Here is a 24946-nt window from a genome sequence, read left to right as displayed (position 1 = left end):
TACTCATTTCTCTATACCCTAGATATAAGAAGCACTGGACACATGGTTCTTATAATCACACAGTCACGTTGCAAATGTTATAGCTTTATACAATTGTCTTCAAGAATCTAGGCTAATGGTACACAGCTCAACAGTTTCAGGTACTTCCCTCTAGCCATTCTAATACACCACAAACTAAAAAGGGATATCTATATGATGCATAAGAATAACCTCCAGGATAACCTCTCGATTCTGTTTGAAATCTCTCAGCCACTGAAACTTTATTTTGTCTCATTTCTCTCTTCCCCCTTTTGGTCAAGAGGGCTTTCTCAAACTCTTGATGCTAGGTCCTGGCTTATCCCAGGTTTTCTGTCCCACGTTGCCAGGGAGATTTACACCCCTGGGAGTCATGTCCCATTTAGGGAGGAAGGCAGTGAGTTCACATGCTGAGTTGGCTGAGAGAGAGAGGCCACATCTGAGCAACAAAAGAGGTCCTCTGCGGGTGACTGTAAGGCCTAATTTTTATTAGGCTTAGCCTGTCCTTTGCAGGAATAAGTTTCATAGGGGCAAACACCAAGATTGAGGGCTCAGCCTACTGATTTGGTTGTCCCCACTGCTTGTGAGAATATCAGGAATTCCCCAAATGGGAAGGTTGAATTTTCCCCTTTCTCCCCATTTCCCCAAGGGGACTTTGCAAGTATTTCTTTATTCACTGTTCAAACCACTCTGGGATTTATCAGGGCATCACACTAACCTGGATAAACCTACAAAATCTCATGCCCTATTCAAGGTTCTATTTATGGTGTTTAGTTAAACTGTCCATATACATTAAATTAGGAAATGCCCCAGTCCAACTATAAGTTTTGTACCAAATAAACATTTTTTGCTTTAGTCACACAGAAGTTGAAATTTAAAATATGAATTACCATCTGTTTTCAACACCCTGCAATATTGACATTCCTTTGTTCTTCCTCATGCAAAAACATTTTTAAAATTTGTATATTTGGTCACTATCATTGTACAATCTAGGCATTCCTAGATTATACCATCTCTGTCTTTATCATCAATCGCTCCTTGTGGTTTCCTGTCCTCCTCCCTCTATCATTCTCACATTCAGCTTCATTCAGTGTACTTACATTATTGTGCTACAATCAGGTATCACTGTGCTATCCATTTCTGAATTTTTACAATCAGTCCTGCTGTGTAATCTGTATCCCTTCAGCTCCAATTATGCAATCTCTACCCTACTTCTATCCCCTGATAACTTCTGTTCTTAGTTGAAATTCTCCAAGTTCACTCATTATGTTAGTTCATATTAGTGTGACCATACAATATTTGTCCTTTTGTCCTCATTATGTTAGTTCATATCAGTGAGACTATATTGTATTTGTCCTTTTGTTCCTGGCTAATCTCACTTAGCATAATATCCTCAAGGTCCATCCACATTGCTACATGTTCACGACTTTATTCTGTACAGCAGCATAATATTCCATCATATGTATATACCACAGCTTGTTTAGCCACTCGTCTGTTGGACATTTGGATTGTTTCCATCTCTTGGCAATTGCAAATAATGCTGCTATGAACATTGGTGCATAAGTGTCCATTTGTGTCCTTGCCCTCTAATTCTCTGAATAGATACCTAGCAGTAGTATTTCTGGATCATATGGCAATTTTATACTTAGCTTCCTGAGGAACTGCCAAACTGCCTTCCACAGCAGTTGTACCATTTGACATTCCAACCAACAGTGGATAAGTGTTCCTCTTTCTCCACATCCTCTCCAGCACTTGTTGTTTTCTGTTTTATTGATAATGAATATTCTGGTGGGTGCAAGATGGTATCTCATTGTGGTTTTCCTTTGAAATTCCCCTAATAGCCAGGGAGGTTGAGCATCTTTTTCGTTGTTGAGTTGAACAATCTTTTTATATATTCTGGATACTAGACCCTTGTCTGATATGTCATTTCCAAATATTGTCTCCCATTGTGTAAGCTGCCTTTTTACTTTCTTGACAAAGTTCTTTGATGTACAAAAGTGTTTAATTTTGAGGCGTTCCCATTTACTCATTTCTTTCTTTAATGTTTATGCTTTGCGTGTAAGATCTAGGAAATGCCTTCTATTACAAGTTTTATAAGATATTTCCTTACATTTTCTTCCAAAAGTTTTATGGTCTTAGCTCTAATGTTTAGGTCTTTGATCTATTTTGAGTTAATTTTTATATAGGATATGAGATATGGATCCTCTTTCATTCTTTTGCATGTGGATATCCAGTTCTTCAAGCACCATTTATTGAAGAGAGTGTTCTGTTCCAGGTGAGTTGGCGTGACTGTCTTATCAAAGATCAATTGTCCATAGATGAGACAGTCTATATCTGAACACTCTATTCAATTCCATTGATCAGCATATCTATCTTTATGCCAGTACCATGCTGCTTTGACCACTGAAGCTTCGTAATACACATTAAAGTCAGATAGTGTGAGATCTCTGACTTCATCTTTCTTTCTCAAGATGTTTTTAGCTATTCAGGGCATCCTGCTTTTTCAGATAAATTTCGTGATTGCTTTTTCTATTTTTGCAAAGTCAGTTTTTGGGATTTCATTATGTACTGCATTAGATCTATAAATCAATGTAGGTAGAATTGACATCTTAACTATATTTAGTCTTCCAATCCATGAACATGGTATATCCTTCCACTTACTTAAGACTTCTGTGATTTCTTTTAGCAATTTCTTGTAGTTTTCTTTGTATAGGTCTTTTGTACCCTTACTTAAATTTATTCCTTAATATTTTATTCTTGTGGTGGCAATTGTAAATGGATTTTTTTTCTTGATTTCCCCCTCAGATGGCTCATTACTAATGTATAGGAATGCTACAGATTTTTGAGTGTTGATCTTGTAACCTGCTACTTTGCTATACTCATTTATTAGCTCTAGTAGTTTTGCTGTGGATCTTTTGGGGTTTTTGACAGATAATATCATATCATCTGCAAACAGTGAGAGTTTTACTTCTTCCTTTCCAATTTTGATGCCTTGTATTTCTTTCTCTTGCCTGATTGCTTCGGCTAGGAATTCCAACACAATGTTGAATAACAATGGTGAAAGTGGACATCCTTGTCTTGTTCCTGATCTTAGGGGGAAAGCTTTCAATCTTTCCCCATTGAGGATTACATTAGCTGTGGATTTTTCATATACTACCTTTATCATATTGAGGAAGTTCCTTTCTATTTCTATCCTTTGAAGTGCTTTCATCAAGAAAGGATGTTGAATTTTGTCAAGTGCCTTCTCTGCAGCAATCAAGATGATCATATGGTTTTTCTGCTTTGATTTGTTGATATGGTATATTACATTAGTTGATTTTCTTATGTTGAACTATCCTTGAATATCTGGGACAAATCCAACTTGTTCATGGTGTATACTTCTTTTAATGTGCAGCTGGATTTGATTTATAAGAATTTTGTTGAGGATTTTTGCACCTACACTCATTAGAGAGATTGGTGTGTAATTTTCTTTTCTTGTAGTATCTTTGTCTGGGTTTGGTATGAGGGTGATGTTGGCTTCATGGAATGGGTTAAGTAGCCTTCCTTCCTCCTCAACTTTTTTGAAGAATTTGAGCAGATTGATGCTAATTCTTTCTTGAATGCTTGGTAGAATTCACATGTGAGGCCATCTGGTCCTGGGCTTTTCTTTTTTGGGAGCTTCTTAATGACTGATTCAATTTCTTTACTTGGATTGATTTGTTGAGGTCATCTATTTTTTTCTCAAGTCAATGTTGGTTGTTCATGCCTTTCTAGGAAGTTGTCCATTTCATCTACGCTGTCTAGTTTATTAGCATAAAGTTGTTCATAGTATCCTTTCATTACCTTCTTTTTTTCTGTGCAGCCAGTGGTTATGTCTCCTCTCCAATTTCTGATTTTATTTATTTGCATCCCCTCTCTTCTTCTTTTTGTCAACCTTCCTAAGTGTCCATCAATTTTACTGATTTTCTCATAGAATCAACTTCTGGTTTTGTTGATTTTCTCAATTGTTTTCATGTTCTCAATTTCTTTTATTTCTGCTCTAATCTTCCTTATTTCTTTCCATTTGCTTGTTTTGGGGTTAGTTTGCTGTTCTTTCTCTGGCTCTTCCAAGTGAACAGTTAATTCCTCAATTTTTGCTCTTCCTTCTTTTCTAATATAGGCATTTAAGGCAATAAATTTTCCTCTTAGCATTGTCTTTGCTGTATCCCATAACTCTTGATATGTTATGTTTTCATTTTACTTGCCTTGAGGTATGTACTGATTTCTTTTCTAATTCATTCCTTGACCCATTGGTTTTTTAAGAGTGTGTTGTTGAGCCTCCATGTACTTGTGTATTTTCTTGCCCTCTACCTGTTATTGATTTCCAACTTCATTCCTTTATGATTCAAGAAAGTGTTTTGTATGATTTCAATCTTTTTAAATTTATTGAGACTTGCTTTGTGACCCATCATATGGTCTATCCTTGAGAATGATCCATGAGCACTTGAGAAAAAGGTGTATCCTGCTGCTGTGAGGTGTAATGTCCTATAAATGTGTTAAGTCTAGTTCATTTATTGCATTATTCAAATTATCTGTTTCTTTATTGATCCTCTGTCTATATGTTCTATCCATTGATGAGAGCAGGGAATTGAAGTCTCCAGGTATTATGGTAGAAGTGTTTATTTCTCTTTTCAGTGTTTGCCTCATGGATTTTGAAGCACTCTGGCTTGGGGAATAAATATTTATGATTGTTATGTCTTCTTGCCGAATTGTTCCTTTTATTAGCACATAGTGTTCTACTTTGTCTCTTGTTTTATATTTGAAGCCCAATTTGTTGGATATTAATATAGCTACTCCTGCTCTTTTCTGGTTGCTGTTTGCATGAAATATCTTTTCCTAACTTTTCACTTTCAACCTATGTTTGTCCTTGGGTCCAAAATGTATCTTCTGTAGACAGCATATAGATGGGTCCTGTTTTTTAATCCATTCCACCAGTCTATGCCTTTTGATTGGGGAGTTTAATCCATTAACATTTAATGTTATTACTCTAAGTGCAGTACTTTCTTCTAACATTTTGCCTTTTGGATTTTATATGTCATATCTATTTTTTTTCTTTTTATCTTTACTGATAGTCTTCATTTCTACACTCTTCTCCACAATTCTTTCTCCTGTCTTTTCCCATCTGCGTCTAGCACTCCCTTTAGTGTTTCTTGCAGAGCTGGTCTCTTGGCCACAAATTCTCTCAGTGATTTTTTTTTGTCTGAAAATGTTTCAATCCCCTCCCTTTTTTTTCGCATGGGCAGGCACTGGGAAACGAATCCCCCTCATTTTTGAAGGATAATTTTGCTAGATATAGAATTCTTGGTTTTCTCTTTTAGAATCTTAAATATATACCATTGTCTTCTCGCCTCCATGATTTCTGCTGAGAAATCTACACATAGTCTTATCAGGCTTCCCTTGTATATGATGGATTGCTTTTCTCTTGCTGCTTTTGGAATTTTCTCCTTCTCTTTGCTATCTGACATTCTGATAAGTAAGTGTCTTGGAGTAGTCTATTTGGATCTATTCTATTTGGGGTACCCTGCACTTCTTGGATCTGTAATTTTAAGTCTTTCATAAGAGTTGGGAAATTTTCAGTGATAATTTCCTTCAATTGTCTTTCTCCTCCTCTTCCCTTCTCTTCTCCTTCTGGGACATCCACAACATGTATATTTGTGCGCTTCATATTGTCATTCAATTCCCTGAGTCCCTGCTCATATTTTTCTGTTCTTTCCCCTATCTTTTCTTTTGCTTGTCAGATCAAATTGTCTCTTGAGCAAAGTCTAAACTCCTCAGTTTGAGATTGGAAGACCTCTACATCTAGACACACAGCCTTTCTTCCCTCAACTGTTTTCGAGCGAATTAGGTACTTAACACCAAAGACCCACTGTGTCTACCCGGTGCAAAAGACCTTTGGTGGTGAATCATTCCTCAGTGTCTTGTCAGGGAGCGGTGTCTGCGGCAAAGACCTCCAGCTTTTAGAGGAGTTCCGTGGTGACACGCCTTTTTGGGGGGGGTGTGAGGGTGTGTCTCTGCAGAATGGAAATGAAGATTGTCACTGAGAGCACGTGAAGGGAAGAAGGTCTTTGATTCAGCCTTAGTATAAGCCCTAATTCTCAGGCGAACTCTCAATGTGATCTTGGGCAAGTCAGTCCCCTCTCCGGGCCGCAGGGTACCCGTCGATAAACCTCAGGAGGCAGTAGATGAGCTCTGAGGGCTCTTGCAGCTCTACATCCTCTGATTTCCCTAGTGGAGAGCGCTGGCTGCCAGGATTTCGCGGCAGAAGCTGACACACAGCTGGGCCCTAACAAAGAGCTGAGGTCCAGGGCACGTTCTGCCCCCCTCGGTGGTTTTGGAAATCTGTGCGGGGGAGGGCGGGGCTTGACCGCACTGTAGCCAATCAAGAAAGGTCCAGCGCGCCGGGGGCGGGGCCTAGCGCGAACAGCAGCGGGGGCCTGGCTGGGTCCGAGCATCTTGTGGCACCAGATCAGTCCGGCCCGGACATGGCGGCAGCCCGGGCCTTCCACCGGAATGGGCTGCTCCTTCTCCTGGCGGTGACGGGGATCGCGGAGGTGGCAGGGGGGCTGGCCCCGGGCAGTGCGGGTGAGTATCCGCTAGAGCAGCGGTTCGGGGCGGTCGGGAGCGGACGGCTCTGCGCTCCTCCAAAATGGCGCGGGGCAGGGGGCAGCGGTGCGCGCGACCCCCAGGCCCGGACCGCGCGGGTGACCCAGGGTCGGGAGTCCCCAGCAGTCCGGAGCGGGCGGCTAGGCGTGACGAGTGAGGCCCCCGCTCTACCCTTGTTCTGTCTGTCGCAGAGTCCTCTGAACTGGGTTCGAGGCCTTGCTCTGTCACCCGCTGGACGTCGGCCCCCGACTTTGCCCGATACCCCTTCTCCAGGTTCCGGCGCCTCTCGGAGAAACACGAAATTCCTTCGCCCTGGGTTGTTGCGAGGGTTGGATGGGATTTCTGTGTGCGGCAGCCTTACCGCAGCCCTGCCCCGTTATCATTGCTGGTTCCTTGATCCTCACTTGGTTTAGAAAGGCTGACGTCGGTGGCGGTGAGGATTGATGGGCCCCACAGCTTGCCTGCTTCACTACAAAAGTGGACCCAAGTCTTCTAAGTCCAGTTCGGCTGCAGTTCACTCTGGGTGCGCTGTTTGTCAGGGACAACGTTTGCACAGGCGTGGGGAAGGAGAGTAGATTGAAAATCATCCCTGCTCTCTGGGGATGGCAGAGTTGGGGGAGATTTTTGTTCTAGCTCTAGAGGAATTAAACCAAGGATGGATAGGAAATTAATTCTTTCAGTGCTTATTGATTATCTCCATGCGTTGGGTTTAAGAGTTGATGTCAACTCCTGGGTTCCAGGTGCTCTCTGGCTAGGAGGTGAGAGATAACAGGATGCAAGTAGCTCCAGTTCAAGGCAGGAGTGTCCAGAGGAGATGAAGGGCTGTGAGTGGAGAGAATGAGGTGGAGAGGAAAACTGATTGAGCTCTCCAGCTACACCAGTCTTTAAAAGATGGATGGGATTTGTACATGCAGAAGTGATGAAGAAGTCCATCACTTACAGAGAAGACATCCAAAAGAGTCAATCCCGGTAAGGTTTTAAGGTACCTTACAATGTTAAAGATAAAAAAGAAAGACTAATTGTTCCAAAAGAGTCAATCCCGGTAAGGTTTTAAGGTACCTTACAATGTTAAAGATAAAAAAAAGAAAGACTAATTGTTGAAAGAAGGAAGAAAATTGTGTCAGGAACCTGGGATAAGATAGAAAATTGTAAGTGTAAATTTATCTGTAAATTAGCTCCAAAGCGAAGGAAAAAAGAGAAAATGCTGTGTACTCTTGGCTAAATCATCTAACTTTTTTGGACCCTTTTCTCACTGTGAAGTAAAAGAATTGAGCTAGAGTACTACCAAAGTTATGGTCCATAACTACTTGTTTATGCTTATCCCATACCTACTGGGTTCCTTGGAGTGGTTAAGAACACTTGAACAAGTTATTGAGCCTTAATCTTTTTTGTGCTTTAATAACCACATTTGTAAGAAAACAGTAATCCCTCCAAATAGATTTTATTGTGAGAATTAATTGAAATATTACATGTTTAGATTTAGACCATTAGATTTAGGCCACTGCACATAGTAATCACTAAAATATTAGCTATTAAATTACTTTGGGAAACACTGCATGCTGTACCCCCATTTTAGAAATTCACAAATCACATTGGATTCACAATAAAGGAGTCAGTAACTCCTCTGCTGATCAGACTTGTTTGCTGGGGGAATGGAGAGTAATAAGGTTTCCTTTGGGGGTAATGTAAGTGTTCTAAAATTAGATAATGGTGATGGTTGCACAATTCTTTGAATATTATAGAAACCATTGAATTGTGTACCGTAAGAGGGTGAATCTGTTAAGGACAAAAGAAATTTGCTTATAGAATTCTTTTTTTTCTTCATAACACCTAAGGCACATTTTGGAAAATGCTTTGCTGGATGATTTCTAAAGCCCTTTCCAGCTCCAAAAGTCTGTGACAACATATAATTTGCGTTGTTTGATAAAAACAAAAATTCGAGTTTGTTGTAAAAATGAGACTTGTTCCTTGTACTTAATTCTAGGAAGCATATATTGGCTGGTTCTTTACATAAAGGACATTGAGTAATATAATGGACAAAGGTTTCCACTGTGTATTTGTAGGAAGTGTAGAAAATGTTCTTCAATCCTTAACAAAAATTGAGCAAAATTAAATTGTATTTCAATGAAGGCCTGTCTTGTATTCTTGCTCAGACAATCTTAATTCCCCTCTTCTCACCCCCATTCGAGGTTGGGTACTTTTTTCTCCTCTAATATAAAGTTTTACAGGCCACTCAGCTCTTCTGCTGTAAGACTTTACAATTCTTATCTGTCCTAACATAAGGATTTTCATTTCCATTCCTGTGGATTAGAGGTTGGGAGTGATACTACTTGCTCAGTGATTATCTCTGGTGAAGTTTGGCTACAGCCTCTATATTGAAGTAGTGCTACACTTCCTACTTCAGTATACTTTTCAGTCTCTTTCATTCTTTCTCTCCCTTACTCCCTCCCTCTTTTTCTCTTTCACACACACACACCCTTACCCTCCTCATCCTCACCCTCTAGTGTTCCTTTTGGAGAGTGGGATGGTATCCCGTGCTGCATTACCGTGATCTGCATGTGTCATGGCCCTGATAATAGCTCTGTTTCTATTTAAGATGTTTTGTAATAGTACAAAAGAGGGAAAAATGTAATATTAAGGGCCAAGTTTCAACAAGTTGACATTTAAGGAATTATGTAATAGCCTAGAATCCGGAAAAAGAATATAATAAATTTTAAGTTAGAAAAGGCAAATGCCTATCTGGAAGAAAGTAATAGGAAACAGATTCTCCTCCTAAATGTTTTGGCCTATGCTGTTGAAAAAGCTAGAACTGGTGTAGACCAGGTATGACAGTTCATGCTGGAATGCTGCTAAAAGTTCCTCTCCTGTATGCATAGATTTAGGCAATCCTTCGTTAATCGTAATTTTCACTGGTTGTCAATTCTAGAGGAAAGTGGGAAAATGTCGAGGAGGTAATTTTTAATATGTTACCAATATGTTTTTTTTTTTTAAAAAAAAAGCAAAATTGAAGTTTGTTTATTGAGGGTATATGTCAGACACTTTCTAGGTGCAGGATTGCTCTCTCAAGGAGCTTACATTCTAGTGTAGGGAGAGACAGTAAATAAAGAAAAGGATTCTGGTAGTGATAAGTGTGTTTGTTGTGAGGAACCTAAACCAGATGATGTGAGTAGGAGGGGAGTAGTTCTTTATACGGGTTTGAAAAAGAGGCCTCTTTAAGAAAGTGAAGTTTGGAGCTGAGATCTGAAGGCCTGAGAAGGTGCTGTCCATATGAAAGGTAGGGGTGAGATTGCGACAGCAGGGACAGAGAAGTGCTGAGGCCCAAAAGCTGGAAGGAACAAAAGGTTAGTAAGGTTAGCATAGTAAGCAAAAAAGTATTCTAGGGCTAGATGGCTCTGAGTATTGCCGAAAGCAACCCAAGGATTGGGAATTTTATTCTGTGTGCGCAGTTAGAAACCAATGGAGTCTTAAGCAAGAGTGGTGTAATTTGATTTATATTTTAGATCACTCTGGCTGCTGAGTAAAAAAAAAAAGAATTGTTGGGATAGGAGCAAAAGAAGGGTGACTAGAGAGCCGTTGCAATAATTCAAGCAAGAAATATTGGTGACTCAGACTGGAGTGGTGGTAGAGCTAGAGGAGGAGAGATTAAAAATATATTGCTGAGGGTTAGATGTAGGAAATGAAGGAAAGGGAGGAATTAAGGATTATTCATAGGTTTTTATCTTGAGCAACTTGGTAAAAGATGATGTCATTTATTGAGATAGGGAAGTCTTGGGAAGGAGAAGGTTGGAAGAGGATTGGCAACTGAGGCAAGGAGAGAATCTAAAGTTCCATTTTTATCCATGTTTAAGATGGATGTTTGAAAAGACTGTTCCAATTCCATTGTTTATAAAGCTACATTTTACACCCTTCAGCAATTCATTCACCTAAAGTTTGTTAAGCTGTTAATAGTCCCAGACATTGTTAGGCACTACATAGAGAGTAGTAAGCAAAATCAGACATGGTCTGTTTTCATGAGCTTATAATTTAGTGGGAATTTCGGACCTTAAATATGCCCCCAAAATGCACAATATCTAAATTGCTAATATTACATGGTTATATTTCTGGGTTAAAATTTATTTGACCCCAAGGTAGCTCAGGATTAGGGACTGGTTTATTGTAGCATCCAACCAGAAATCTCATGGTATTTAAGGGTAGGAAATTAAGCACAGCTCTACCTCAGGGACTGTTGTGGGAACAGGAAATCTGCCAGGAACCAAGATTACTTTTAGAGATAGCCTCTATCTCTATCTCTCATGGCTTCTCTCTGTGTATCTCTTACATTGTCCTCTCTTATACCAACTGGCTTCCTCTTTGTACTCATGGTTTCTGCACTCCCATAAAACTTCAGTTACCCCAGCCCTAACTCTTCTTGACTATACAGCTACAGGACCTAATACTCACTGGCAGCTTTACTTCTGTGACTGAGTATATGCTTCACTCCAAATTATCTTTTGACTTAGGTCAAAAAAATCATATGATATTTGCTAAATTATGGGTGGACCACCATATAAAATGGTAGAAGTTGTACAGTGAAAGAAATAAAGAAAATTTTGTATTTTTCTATGATAAAAAGGCTTTTTATAACTAGGATGTTAATATTTATTAATAATGAATACAATTTTTTGAGCTGCGCACTGTACAAATTGGAGACCAGAAGTTTACAGTCAAAAGAACCTATATGAAATGATTAGAGAAGAGTTAAGTGTTACTGTTTCCTGTTCCGACTAGTGCAGTAGAGGCTTAACTAACTAAAAAATCAACATGGACTCGAGTTGTTGGGAGAAAAAGGCTTATTAAGAGTTGAGATGAGATTTAAGCCTTAAAAGAGATAAGCCTTGAGAGAGATACAGAAGGCTGTATTTAAGGTAAATGTAGACTTTCCCCCCTTGTTAAAAAGTAATAGAAGTTTAGCGAAGGGAAGGCTGGAGGAGGAGGAAAATTTAAAATTGGTATAGCAAGAAGCTGTTATAGGCTCTTGAGCAGAAGAATGACATCATAAAAAAGTCTGTTAAAATTAATCTGGTGGTCATATTAGTAATAGAATTGAATGAAAATAATTGGCCTCTTCAGCAGTGCAATATGAGACAGCAGGGAAGAGGTATATAGTATTTTGCAAATGGTTCAGCAAAAAAAAAAAGACCCACAAAATTATCTGTTTATATATAGATAGAGATAGATAGATAAAAAGATAGAAAGAGCAGTATGGCAAAATGTTACTGTTGAATCAAGGTAGTGGGACTGTGGGTAATAATTTTACTATTTTTCTCTTCCTTGCCTTTTGGCCAATTCTCTCTCCATATAGAAGTAGAGATATATGCATGTATGCACATGTGTATTTACATATGAATATATATTTTAAGAGATAAATAGGACAATTGGAAAAATGCATTTATAAGTTAAAGTTGCAGATGTCATTGAAACATTTTCAAAGTGATTTTCATTTTCAAAGATGTTTTGAATATTAAAATTTAATTAAAAACAATGTTTCACATCTCTTATAAAAACAAAATAAGACCAGATTTTTTATTAATATATTTTTTATTTAGAATGACTTTTGCTCAATATCAGCTCAGATTTCGTTTTTTTCCCCTTAAAATATGGATACACACATAAACACAGTTTTAGGAATTCTGTAGAGAGACATTAGAGGGATTTTTTATTTTCTTTAGAAAAGAAAACCAAGAATGGCTTTTCATTACCAAATTGAAGTTTAGCTTTTGGGAGTCTTCTATGGCAAAATCCTTTTAACTTCAAAACCCTATATTCTATGAAACTTTCTTATTTTTAAATTGGGGTGTGCGTTTGTCACTGTTGTTTCTTAATGCGCTTCCTGTTTACTTGCCTATCTTTTGCGCATACTTGGCCAAAACCAGCAGCCAAGCCTTGATGTTTTTAATTATTGAATAATTCTGTTGCATACTTCTAGGCTATACTAATACCTCTTAAACTTGACAAACATGACATTTAGTAATCAGTTTGTGGGTTTCATTAACTTTATAATTGCATACTCTTAGAATAAGAATGTAAGACATGACACTCATCCTCAGGTCTCTAATGAGGATAACACGTGTGCTTTTTATTTTCATTATGTTAACATCAAGTTTTATTTTTAACTGCTTTACCTTTATCTGTTCAATTACATTTTATGAGAATAAGCAGTTTTAAACTTTTAAATGACTAGACTCAACTTATGAAACAGAGTATTTATAGGATTCATTAACTTCTCTTTTAAAAACATTAGGCCTTGGAAAATGGAACCATTTTTGCATAGTAATATTTCAGTGACCCAATTAATCCATTTTAATTGATCTAAAATGATAAAAGACCTTTAACTACCACATTAATTGCATCTGAATCCCTTCCTCCTTGCCCCCTAATCCTTAACGAAGGCATATGTGTTGATGCGTATTTGTAGAAATTTATTTCAGGAGAAAATATGCAGAATGTTAAAAGATTCTGAGTTTTTGTTGTTTCTAAGGAAGAGAAATGAGGTCTAATATAATAAGGGCTAAGGTTAAGAATGAGGTAGGAATGTGATGGAGAGATCCCCTAGTCTGTTCATGGAGAGAGGCAGTCTTCTCAAGGGAGGAGAAGAAGGAAAGTGTGCTGTTACAGAGGAATGCTTGGTTGGGAGGGAGAGGAGAGTTCTTACCAGAATGCTTCCAGCGGCCTCTTTTTTTGTTGTTGTTAATCAGAGTGACATATATATAACATAAAATTTCCCATTTTAATCCCATTTTATTAGAAATAGAAAAAGCTTTTAGAAAGAGTGGAAATATGCCACAGAGGTTGTGGCAGGATAGTGGGAGCATAAATCATTTTCCTTTTTCTTCTTATTTTCCAAATTTGAGGTTTTTTGAAATGGAAAACAGAATTATTTTTAAAATTTTACTTGGGGTCTCTCCAATATAAATACGATGTTTACCATTAAAAAGAAAAAAATAGGTTACAAATTTTGATCTTTAATTAAAATCTTCCATTGTTATTGGAGTTTTTTTGTTTATAGCATATTTTATGTTTCTATTCTAACAGAACTTTGCTCCAAGAAGATGTTTTTTTAAAAATCCCTAGGCCTAAATCAGATTCTTGTCTGCCTAATTATTTACTTTTTGCTGGCCTGCGTTTATTGGGACCATATGTTATCCTGAGTTATCTCTGCTTTTGATCAACTCGTTTTCTGCCCTCACATGACCTTTGTGATAGAGGATAGTACAGAATGCCAACTTCTAGAGCGATTCAAAAGAGGACATCAAAATCAAACAGGAGAGGGCGGGCCACCATGGCTCAGTGGCCGAGTTCTCGCCTGTCATGCCAGAGACCGAGGTTCAAAAAAGAAAAATCAAACAGAGCCTTTTTTTCCCTGCTGTCCTCCCATTCTAATGAGGCTGGGGACATAAAAGAATCTTAGGACATGGGGGTAGCATGGTGTGGTATTGCAGGGGCAGGCAGCAGGGATGTTGTGAGAAAGCCATGTGAGTGGTTGGGTCCTACCCCCAAATTAGAGCTTCTTAGGAAGTAACCAGTCATATAATGAAGGAGCTTTTTTTGTTGAGAAATATCCACACGTACATAGTGCAGCCATATTATACCATCAGTGGCTCACAATATCATCACATAGTTATGTATTCTTCACCGTGATCATTTTTAGAACGTTTGCATCACTCCAGTAAAGGAAATAAAAAGAACTCATACATCCCATACCTCTTACCCCTCCCTCTCATACCCACAGTATTTCAGTCTACCAATTTTTTTTTTTTTTTTTTTTTTTTTGCCTGGGCAGGCACTGGGAATCAAACCCGGGTCTCTGGCATGGCAGGTGAGAACTCTGCCTGCTGAGCCATCATGGCCCACCCTCAATCTACCAATTTTTATACTTTATCTCCCCCTATTATTTATTTTTTATCCTTATTTATTTTATTTTTTTGATCATCTGTCCATACCCTGGATAAAAGGAGCATCAGACACAAGGTTTTCACAATCATACTGTCACACTGTAAAAGCTATGTAGTTATAGTCTTCTTCAAGAATTAAGGCTACTGGAACACAGTTCAGCAGCTTCAGGTACTTCCTTCTATTCACTGCAATACATGATAGACTAAAAAGGGGTATCTGTATAATGCATCAGGATAACCTCTTGGCTCTGTTTGAAATCTCTCAGCTACTGAGACTTTATTTTGCCTCATTTTTCTCTTCCCCCTTTTGGTCAAAAATGCTGGGACCTTATTCATCCTGGGGAGTCAGGTCCCACATTGCCAGGGAGATTTACACCCCTGGGAGTCATGTTCCAGTTAGGGGAGAAGGGCAGTGAGTTCACCTGCAGAGTTGGCTTAGAGAGAGAAGCCACATCTGAGCAACAAAAGAGGTTCTCTGGGAGTGACTTTTAGAGGCATAATTATTGGTAGGCTTAGCTTCTGTTTTGCAGAAATTGGCTTCATAGGGGTGAAGATTGAGGGCTCATCTATTGAATTGGTTGTCCCCACTGCTTGTGAGAATATCAGGAATTCCCCAGATGGGGAAGTTGAATACTTCTTCCTTCCAAGGAGCTTTTGTTTTTTCTTCTGAAACTTAATGAAATTTTTATTTATTCTTCAGAGTTTTGTGAGTCAAACTTTTAGAACTTCAAGACACCTTTTCCCGTAGAAACAGTGTTAGAAAACCAGTCCCACAATAATCTTTTATGAAACCAAACTGTAGTAAAACGTCAATAATATCATAAACCCTCCAATTCAATTTTTTGCAAATTGGCATTCTAATAAGAGCACATGAAAAGAAATGTTCTGTGCTCTGAGAAATCTGTTACTAGGTCCCTCTATAGGAAATTCAAAATGCTCATTACAGTTTTAAAGACTTTGAGGTATTCTGCAGTAAAGAAATATGTTTAACTTTGTTAAATCTTCATTTCCAAATCTGTTTGAACATGAAACATTTTCTATTGAGGCATCTTATAGAACAGTGCTCCTTAGGACCCAAGTCTGGGAAACATGACTATAGTTGCCTCTTTCTCTGTTTTCCAAAGTGCTCTTCCAAACCTCTAAAGTTTCAGCTCAAGCTCCCAATCGTCTTAACACTTTTTCAGACCTAACCCCTACTAAACTGAGAAAATAGAGGCTGCTGGCTTCCTTTTAACTTATTTGTTTCCCTATATCCTTTCTTCCTGTCTAAACTTTATTCTATTGCAGGCCTTCGATGCTGCCTTGATAAAGGCATTTTGCTCACTGTTCTTTCCCTGTCCCCAAGCACAGTGCTTCTTGAACCCACATCATCTTCCAGCAGCTATTTCATTTGCCTACTACTCCCCTTTGCAGTAGAGCTTGAGAGTTGTGTGTACATTCTTCTCTTGAATTCTCTTCTGAGAGAATTTGAACACACTAGGAACCTGCTCTTCCTTCTGTCTGGAAAGTTGTCAGTATGACTCTCCCTCACTTCCTGTAGGTCTTTGCTCAAATGCAACCTTTTCAGTTAAGCTTTCCTAGACCACCCCATAAAATACCAAGTCCCATACACACATGCTCCTTATTTTTCATCCTGTCTTATTTCTTCCACAGTGTTCACCACTGCCTAATGTACTATAGATATTCTTATCTATTTGTTATTTATCTTCTTCCATTAAAATGTAAGCTCCATGAGAATAGAGACTCATGATTGTTAAATGAATAAATCAATTCCTGGCACTTAGTAAGCTACTCATAAAATAATTCTTATAATTTAATATCTTGGAGAAAGAAGTTATTTATAACCTCTTTGGAGAGGTAGGTTATTTCCTACCTCTTTTCTATTTATAACCTACCTTGGAGAGGTAGGTTATTTCCTACCTCTTTCTAAGGCTAGGCTTTCTCATATACTCTTGATTTCGTTCTCTTGCGATTCCTCTTGAGACATTGTTCTACCAAGGAAGCATTAGCTCTCTACTGCGTCTTTCTCTCTTATCTGTCAAGTCTTTCCCATTCTAAAAAAAGAAAAATCTTCCCTTGACTCTCATCCTTCTTTACCTTCCATTCTTTTTTCCCTCCCTTCGCAGCCAGACTTCTTTTTTTTCATTGACAAAATACAACAACATACAAACATGGACATTCTTAACATAGGAACATTTCATTCTTGGTATATAATCAGTGACTCACAGTATCATCACGTAGTTGTATATTCATCACCATGATCATTTCTTAGAACATTTGCATCATTCCAGCAAAAGAAATAAAAAGAAAAAAGAAAAAACTCACATATACAATACCCCTTAACCCTCCCTCTCATTGACTGCTATTATTTCCATCTACTCAATATATTTTAACCTTTTCCCCCCTATTTTTTTCTATATTCCTTATCACGCCCTTTCATTGATCACTAGTGTTTCAATCTAGTCAATTTATTTTAACATTTGTTCCCCCTTTTATTTATTTATTTTTAATCCATATGTTTTACTCATCTGTCCATACCATAGATAAAAGGACCAATAGACACAAGGTTTCCACAATCACACAGTCACATTGCGAAATCTTTATCATTATACAATCATCTTCAAGAAACATGGCTGCTGGAACACAGCTCTACAGTTTCAGGCACTTCCCTCTAGCCTCTCTAAGACACCTTAAACTGAAAAGGGAATATCTATATAATGCGTAAGAATAACCTCCAGGATAACTTCTCAACTCTGTTTGAAATCTCTCAGCCATTGACACTTTATTTTGTTATTTATCTTCTTCCATTAAAATGTAAGCTCCATGAGAATAGAGACTCATGATTGTTAAATGAATAAATCAGTTCCCCATTTTGGTCGAGAAGGTTTTCTCAGTCTCTTGATGCTGAGTCCCAGCTCATTCTAGGACTTCTGTCTCATGTTGCCAAGGAGGTCCACACCCCTGGGAGTCATATCCCATGTGGGTGGGGGAGGAGGGCAGTGAGTTTGTTTGTTGTGTTGACTGCCAGACTTCTTGAGAACTTTTATTTGCTACTTATATTTCCTCCCTTCTGATTACTACCTAACATCACTTTTACTTCTAGAGCCATAGAAGGTACCTTCTGAAGGCCACTAGGAGGCACCCTTGTTAGTGAATCCATTTCCTTTTTTTCAGTCTTCAATCTAACTTGACTCTTCTGGATCATGATTCTAAGTACTCCCTTTCCAACTCAGTCTTTTTCCCTGTTTCTTCCAATGTCTCAGATGTTGCTATTCTTAGGATTTGGTACTAGGTTCACTCGTCATTAGAAATGTCATTCCTTTACCTATACTTCCTTTATGCTGATGACTTCCAAATTTGGATCTTTAGATTTTGTTTTATTTATAGTCCAGGCTTGAAATTTTTACTTTACCAGAATTTCCATCTGAATAACCTGTAGGTACATTCACCAACATGCCTCAAATAAAATTTACTATTTTTAAAAATAGTTTGATGTTGTATTATAAGTAAAATAATAGAATCTAGTACATAGGGCATTTTTAATGATAATGCATAAAACAAACTTAGCAAAATTGTGGCACATAGAAATTATATAATAAATAGTAGCTATTTTTATTACATGACAGTTTCCTTTATTAGACTGTAAGCTTCTTGAGGGCAGGGACCATGTCCTCAAACCTAGTACTGTCCTTGGCATGTAATAGGTGCTTAGTAAAATTTTGTTGAGTTAAAGTGAATGATAATTGGCCTATTGAATGGACAGTTTATATCACTATCCAAGTTAGCTTAGTCATCTTGTTTATTTAACAGTAGGATACTAACAGGTGTTTGTTTTTCTCCCTAGGTGCACTGTGTTGTAATCATTCAAAGGATAACCAAATGTGCCGTGATGTATGTGAACAGGTAAGTTTGCATAATAATTGTAGAAGCTATTAGTTAAATAACTGTTTATAAAGTAAAATTGTTTGGGAGAAATCTTTTAGACGGCAACTTAACCAAATGAACAGAGTTCACATCACAAATAATGGTTATATGAACAAATCAACAAATCAAACAAGGGACTTCCAGGGAAGGTGTGGAGTGGGGAGCTCTAGGATCCAGTGCTCCCACCAAAACAACTAATGAACAGGCAGGAACTGTCTGAAACAACCATTTTGAAACTCCAGAGGCCAGAAGAACAGTGTATAGCAACAAGGGAAAAGTAGGAGGAAGAGGCTGATAAATCATGGTGCTAAAATGCAAATGCATAAAACCAATGATAAATCTAAGTTTTGGGACATACAGTGTACAAAGATGTAAGTGGTAACAAGTAAAAAAATGATGGGAGGAAAGAGAGGTATAGGAAAAATATATATGCATACTTTTGAAGTTAAGTTGGTATCAAATCAAATATAATTGTTGTACATTTAGAATGTTACATTTTAACCCTATGATAACCAAAAGAAATACAGATGAAAAATATTTCCACATGGAAGTGCGAAGGCACTCGATATGATCCAACACAAGAAAGCAAATAAATATGAAAGTGGCCTGTAACAGAAGTGAGAAGCAAATTAAAAAAATTGATATGTATCTGCTAATATGATGCACTGAGAAGGAACACAGTAATACTTGTGTGGGATTCTTGCCAAAAATACATAATGTGAGGCATGAGGAAACAATTGGACAAACCAAAATTGAGGGATGCTTCTTGAAACAGCAGTCTGTACTCTTCAAAAATATCAGTGTTATAAAAACAAAGAAAGGCAAAAAAACTTTCGGATTAAAGGAGACTAAAGAAACCTACCACCTAAATACAATATATAATCCTGGATTGGATTGTGGAATGAAAAAAATTTTTTATAAATAACATTATTGAGATAAATTGGTGAAATTTGACTGTGGAGTTTGTATTAACTTACAGTACTATATCAATACTGTGATCCTGTGTTTGTTCATTGTTGAGTGGTTATGTATGATTGTGTTCTTAGGAAATACATGCTGGTATTTAAGAATGAATAACCATGGTGAATTATGTCTGGAAATGATTCATCAAGTTAGCAGTAAAATAGTATGTGTGTATGTATATATATATGTGTGTGTGTGTGTGTGTGTATATCCAAATGATCACCTGGATTTTGTCACTTACTTCCTAAAACTGAAAGAGCTACCTAACTGGTATTGTAACTTCTCTTAAACAATACTGTTGTATTCTGGATATGGAAAGATTTTTTTTTAGATACTCATTAGAAGATAGGGCAGTTGACTCAGCTCCTCTAAGTAGCTGCTAGAGAATTCAGCAACATGTCACATCATTATTGCAAATCAAGGTTTCTGCAAATTTACTGTTAGAATAATAGTTCTTTAAAGCAAAACTGACCCCATGGTGATATCACTATAAGAAAGCTTTTAAGGAGTTTTGCTGCTTTTGGAAGCACTGCTTTCCAACGTTGTTTCCTCTTGCTTCTTCTCCCTGATTCTATAGATTAAATGATTTTTAAGAGATGTCTTGCAGGCAACATCTACTTACTTAATATCTGGACTATTAGAAATTCTAAAACAATATTACATCAGTCAAGCAGATGTTATAGTTTTTAGCAATGCTTAAAATGAATTTTGCAATACTGACTACTTCAGATAAGGTCCCAGACTTATTGTTACTTACCTATAGGAAAGAATATATATGCACATGAATAGAGCAAATACTCACTAATTTAAAAATAAATTCAGGGACCATTAAAGAAATAATTTATGCATAAACAAGGATTTACTGATGTCTTCTTTCATACCCCGTACTAATTAGGCTTGGTTGAAGATACCAAAGAAGGGCAGTGGTGGCTCAGTGGCAGAGTTCTCGCCTGCCGTGCTGGAGACCTGAGTTTGATTCCCAGTGCCAGCCCATGTAATTTAAAAAAAAAAAAAAAAAGATACCAGAGAAGTATAGCATATTTGCTGCCTTCTAAAAGCTTAAAATTGTATTGGTGAGATAAAACCTGCTCGGGTGAAATATTTAAATAATTCTCAAAGAAATAAATGCCTAAATGCCAAGTTGAGAATACAGAGATATAGATAGTAGGGACTGTAGGAGTTTTTTAGAGGAACATGTATGGACTGAAACAGAGAAGTCATTTTGAAGCCATGCGACTTGACCTAATTTTTAAACTTTAGAACTTAAAAGTAGGGAAAATATCTCAGGTGGGAAAAACAAATTGAGTGAAGGCTTAGATTAGAGTTGGCAATGAATGTGGATATTGAGAAACGATGTGAGCTAGCTCTCTAAGGGGAGCAGAGTAATATCAGCAGGGAAAGTAGCAGTTGAACTGTGGCCAAGCCTTAAGTGTCAGGGTGAGCAGTTTGGACTTTCTTTTGAGCAGTGGGGAAGTTATTGAGTGAGGGTGTGATGGTGGTGTCTTAGATTGGTATGGTGGCCCTGTATAACACAGAGGGTTTGGGGTGGGGAGATGAAATTGAAGGCTGATGTTGAGGTCCATTTTTGTGATGATCAACTTTTGTATTAAGGTTATTGGTCATAAAATGGAAATGGAAGAAAAGATTGTGAGGGGTACTACGGAATAAGGATCTGTAGAACTGAGAATAGTGTAACGTAGTGGAAAGAGCAAGGACACATTAGATTTAGAGTCAGACATGCCTGGAACAAGTCCTTTTTGTGCTACTTCATTCTGTGATCATGGACAAGTTATTTATTCTCCCTGAGCCTTAGTTTTCTCATCCGAAAAAAGAGGATGTTAACACTTTATAGAATATTGAGGATTAAATGAGAAAATGTATATAAAATACCTATTGCTGTACTTAAGCATTGAAGGAGTTAAGTATATAATAACTGATTATTAGTAGTTAATTGAATATTGTAGTTGCTCCATGTGGTAGTTCGTTCAGGTGTCAACTTGGCCAGGTGAAGGTGCCTAGTTCTGTTGCTGTGGACATGAGCCAATGGCATGTGAAGCTCATCTGTCACTGATTACATCTGCAGAGCTAGAAGGCGTGCCTGCTACAATGAATGATGTTTTATTTAATTGGCTGATGCGTAAATGAGAGAGCTCAACATAGCACAGCCCAAGCAGCTCAGCATACCTCATCTCAGTACTCACAGCTCAGCCCAGGCCTTTGGAGATACAGAAAGGAATCACCCTCGGGAAAGTTGTTGGAACCCAGAAGCCTGGAGACAAGGCCAGCAGAGATTGCCCTGTGCCTTCCCGTGTAAGAAAGAACCTCAGTTGAAAGTTAACTGCCTTTACTCTGAAGAACTATACATTTTAAACTAAATAAATCCCCTTTCATTAAAAGCCAATCCATCTCTGGTGTGTTGCATTCTGGCAGCTTTGGTAGACTAGAACGCCCCAGTATAGAACATTTTTCTCCCCCGGCTTAATTTTTCACCAGTTGAGAAATACAACCAATGGAATATGGCAGGTGTTACTGGACAAAGGCTGTGGATTCTTTTGCCCCACATGCTCAATAACCAATTCCTGAGACACTGGAGTTCAAAGAGAGAAAGAGTTTATTACTAGTTGCATAGTAGGGGTGCAAATGACCTAGCAGCCCAAAATCTGTCCCCAGAATTGCAGTAATTCAAATAGTTTTATTAGAGAAAAGGTAGGCAGGGTTTAGGGTAATGAGTACAATGGCCCCAGATGATCTCATTATTGCGTATACACAGATTGCTTACATGCTTAGTCACAGAACGTGTGTAAGAAAATGACGGAATGAAGTATAGGTGACTTGTAGGTTAAAGTTTAAACTACTGCACATGTCAGAAAGGCCCACTTTGATTAGATCCAGTCTCGTCATCTAGATAATTTGGGATTTGGAGTGAATTAGTTCCAGGTGGACCCAACACCCTTCATTAACAAACATTAGGGGCTATCTTTAGTGATTACAAGACTCTAAAGTTGAAAAGCTAGATACCTAGGTATACAGATGAAGGTTAGTCACAAAGTTTTTACAATCACAGGGACAGAAGATAAGGGCTATACAACCATTATCAGAAATCAAAGCAGCTGGATTACAGTTCATAGGTTCCAGGTATTTCCTTGTCTACTCCAGTATACCAGAAAGCAAAAAGGAATATTTATATAACAATTCAATAATCAAAATCATCCCTTAAATCCTGATTTCTCAGTTACACAGGCAGCACCCAAAATACTACTTTCATTACTAATTATGCAAATACTGAATGTGGTTTTTACTTTCCCCTGTTACTTTAAAAGTCAAGTAAGTCAGTCATCTTGATCATGGAAGAGTGAATGAAGAGTGTAGAGAGGCCAGAGCTGTTAAAATTGGTAGAGCTTACTCGACGTGGAAGGAAAAAACAGGAATGAGGAATCATTTTTTTCTCCTTAAGATCCCTTGCTTATGCTACCAGGGAATGAAGAAAGAGTAGAGTCCTGATGACATTTAGTTTTTGAATTTGGGTGAGTAGTATTAGTGCCCTTTATGATAGTACTGTTTTGAGAAAAGAATTTGGTTTGGTATTTCATTCTACAGTTATACTATCAGTGAAAACCACTGTTTGAAAACATTTAGAGATTTGGAATAGAAACTTTTAGAATTGGAATTTAGATAAGAAGTCAGGGGTAGTGTGCTGGTTTGAAGTGATGTATGTACCCTAGAAAAGCCATGTTTTAGTCCTAATCCCATTTTGTAAAGGCAGCTGTTTCTTCTAATCTCATTCAGCATTGTATGTTTGAAACTGTAATTAGATCATCTGCCTGAAGATGTAATCGAGAGTGGTTGTTAAACTGGATTAGGTGACAACATGTCTCCACCCATTTGGATAGGTCTTGATTAGTTTCTGAAGTCCTATAAAAGAGAAAACATTTTGAAGGATGAGATTCAGAGAGAGCAGAGCAGAACGACATAGCCATGAAAAGCAGAGTCCACCAGCCAGCAACCTTTGGAGATGAAGAAGGAAAATGCCTCCTGGGGAGCTTCGTGAAAAGGAAGCCAGGAGAAGAAGCTAGCAGATGACACTGTGTCCGCCATGTGCCCTTCCACATGATAGAGAAGTCCTGACTGTTCACCATGTGCCCTTCCACTTGAGAGAGAAACCCTGAACTTCATCGGCCTTCTTGAACCAAGGAATCTTTCCCTGGATGCCTTTGATTGGACATTTCTATAGATTTGTTTTAATTGGAAAATTTTCTCGGCCTTACAGCTGTAAACTAGCAACTTGTTAAATTCCCCTTTTTTAAAAAACCATTCCATTTCTGATATATTGCCTTCCGGCAGCTAGCAAACTAGAACAACATAACGGTAGATAAAAATAAGGGTACTAGTTTATAGTAAGATTTTCAATAGTATCAGATGCCAAAGAAAAGTCAAGGAGTTCAAGTTCTGAGAAAAGGCCATAAATTTCTAAATGAAAACTGTCAGTGGAGATATTCTGGAGCAGAGATTTTTGTTTGCATTGTTTATGCTGAATTCCACATTGCCTAGAAAAGTGCCTAATACTCAGAAAGCACTCATTAAATGTTTCTAGATTTACTGGAGTGATGGATTAAAATCACATTGCATTAACAGCACGAAATATATATCTGGATATGATTAAAAGGGGAAATGTTAGACTGTATATAACAGAATAAAAGTTTTTTTTTAAATTCCATGTAACTATACTACACAAACAGGGAGCCCTAAGTTAGACCGTGGACTTTAATGAGTAGTACAACATAAATGTGCTATCATCAATGTAACAAATGTTCCACACCCAGTGCAAAGTGTCGGTGGGGTAGTTTATGCATGATTGTTCTGTAAACCCAAACTTCTCCAATAAAATAATTTTTTTTAATTAAACAACAAAAGTGTCCCATTGCAGGGAATTAATTTTTTTAATTAAAAAGTCTTAATTTATTATGTAATTAGAATAATTTTAGAATTTCTAGCACCAGTACCAGTGCAATTCTGAATCTACCCAGAGTTAGTTCAGACTCCACAATTTAGGGGCACTCCTCCTCAAGACTGCCCTTCAGATACTAGCCACAAGTTTGGGAATTCCTAGGGCCACACTCACTTTGAAGCAATTGGCTACAAATTCGGGAATTCCACCAACCTCTCAAATTTGATAATTTGCTAGAGTGACTCATAGAACTCAGGAAATATACTTTCTGTTATAATTTATTACAATAAAAAGGATGTAAACAAACAGCATAAGGCAGGATCTGTGTCCTCTCCCTGTGGAGTCGGAACGTGTCAACCTCCTGGCACATCAGTGTTTATTAATCAGTCATAGAAGCTCTCTTAGTTTCAGGTGTCTGGAGTTTTTATGGAGTTTCCTTATATGATTGATGGAATCAGTACCCACCTGGTTGAATTCAGTCTCTAGCCTCCCTCCCCTCCCTGGACGGTCTGGGTGGTTAGATTGATAAGATATGGGTCAAAGTCCC

General features: G+C 37.9%; 1 protein-coding gene across 1 annotated transcript in view; it reads left to right on the top strand.

Annotated features, from left to right (window-relative positions):
- Nucleotides 1–6445: 6445 nt before the first annotated feature.
- Nucleotides 6446–24946, top strand: part of RECK (reversion inducing cysteine rich protein with kazal motifs) — a 113264-nt gene continuing 94763 nt past the window's right edge. The window contains exons 1-2 of the mRNA XM_077147728.1: nucleotides 6446–6615; nucleotides 18412–18470. Coding sequence (XP_077003843.1) covers nucleotides 6516–6615; nucleotides 18412–18470 — 159 coding nt within the window. The 5' untranslated portion in view covers nucleotides 6446–6515. The remainder of the gene's footprint in view (nucleotides 6616–18411; nucleotides 18471–24946) is intronic.

The sequence above is a fragment of the Tamandua tetradactyla genome, chromosome 2, assembly GCF_023851605.1.
Source record: "Tamandua tetradactyla isolate mTamTet1 chromosome 2, mTamTet1.pri, whole genome shotgun sequence".
NCBI lineage: Eukaryota > Metazoa > Chordata > Mammalia > Pilosa > Myrmecophagidae > Tamandua > Tamandua tetradactyla.
Note: the sequence above shows the minus strand (reverse complement) of the source record. Positions and strands in the feature narration are given on the sequence as shown.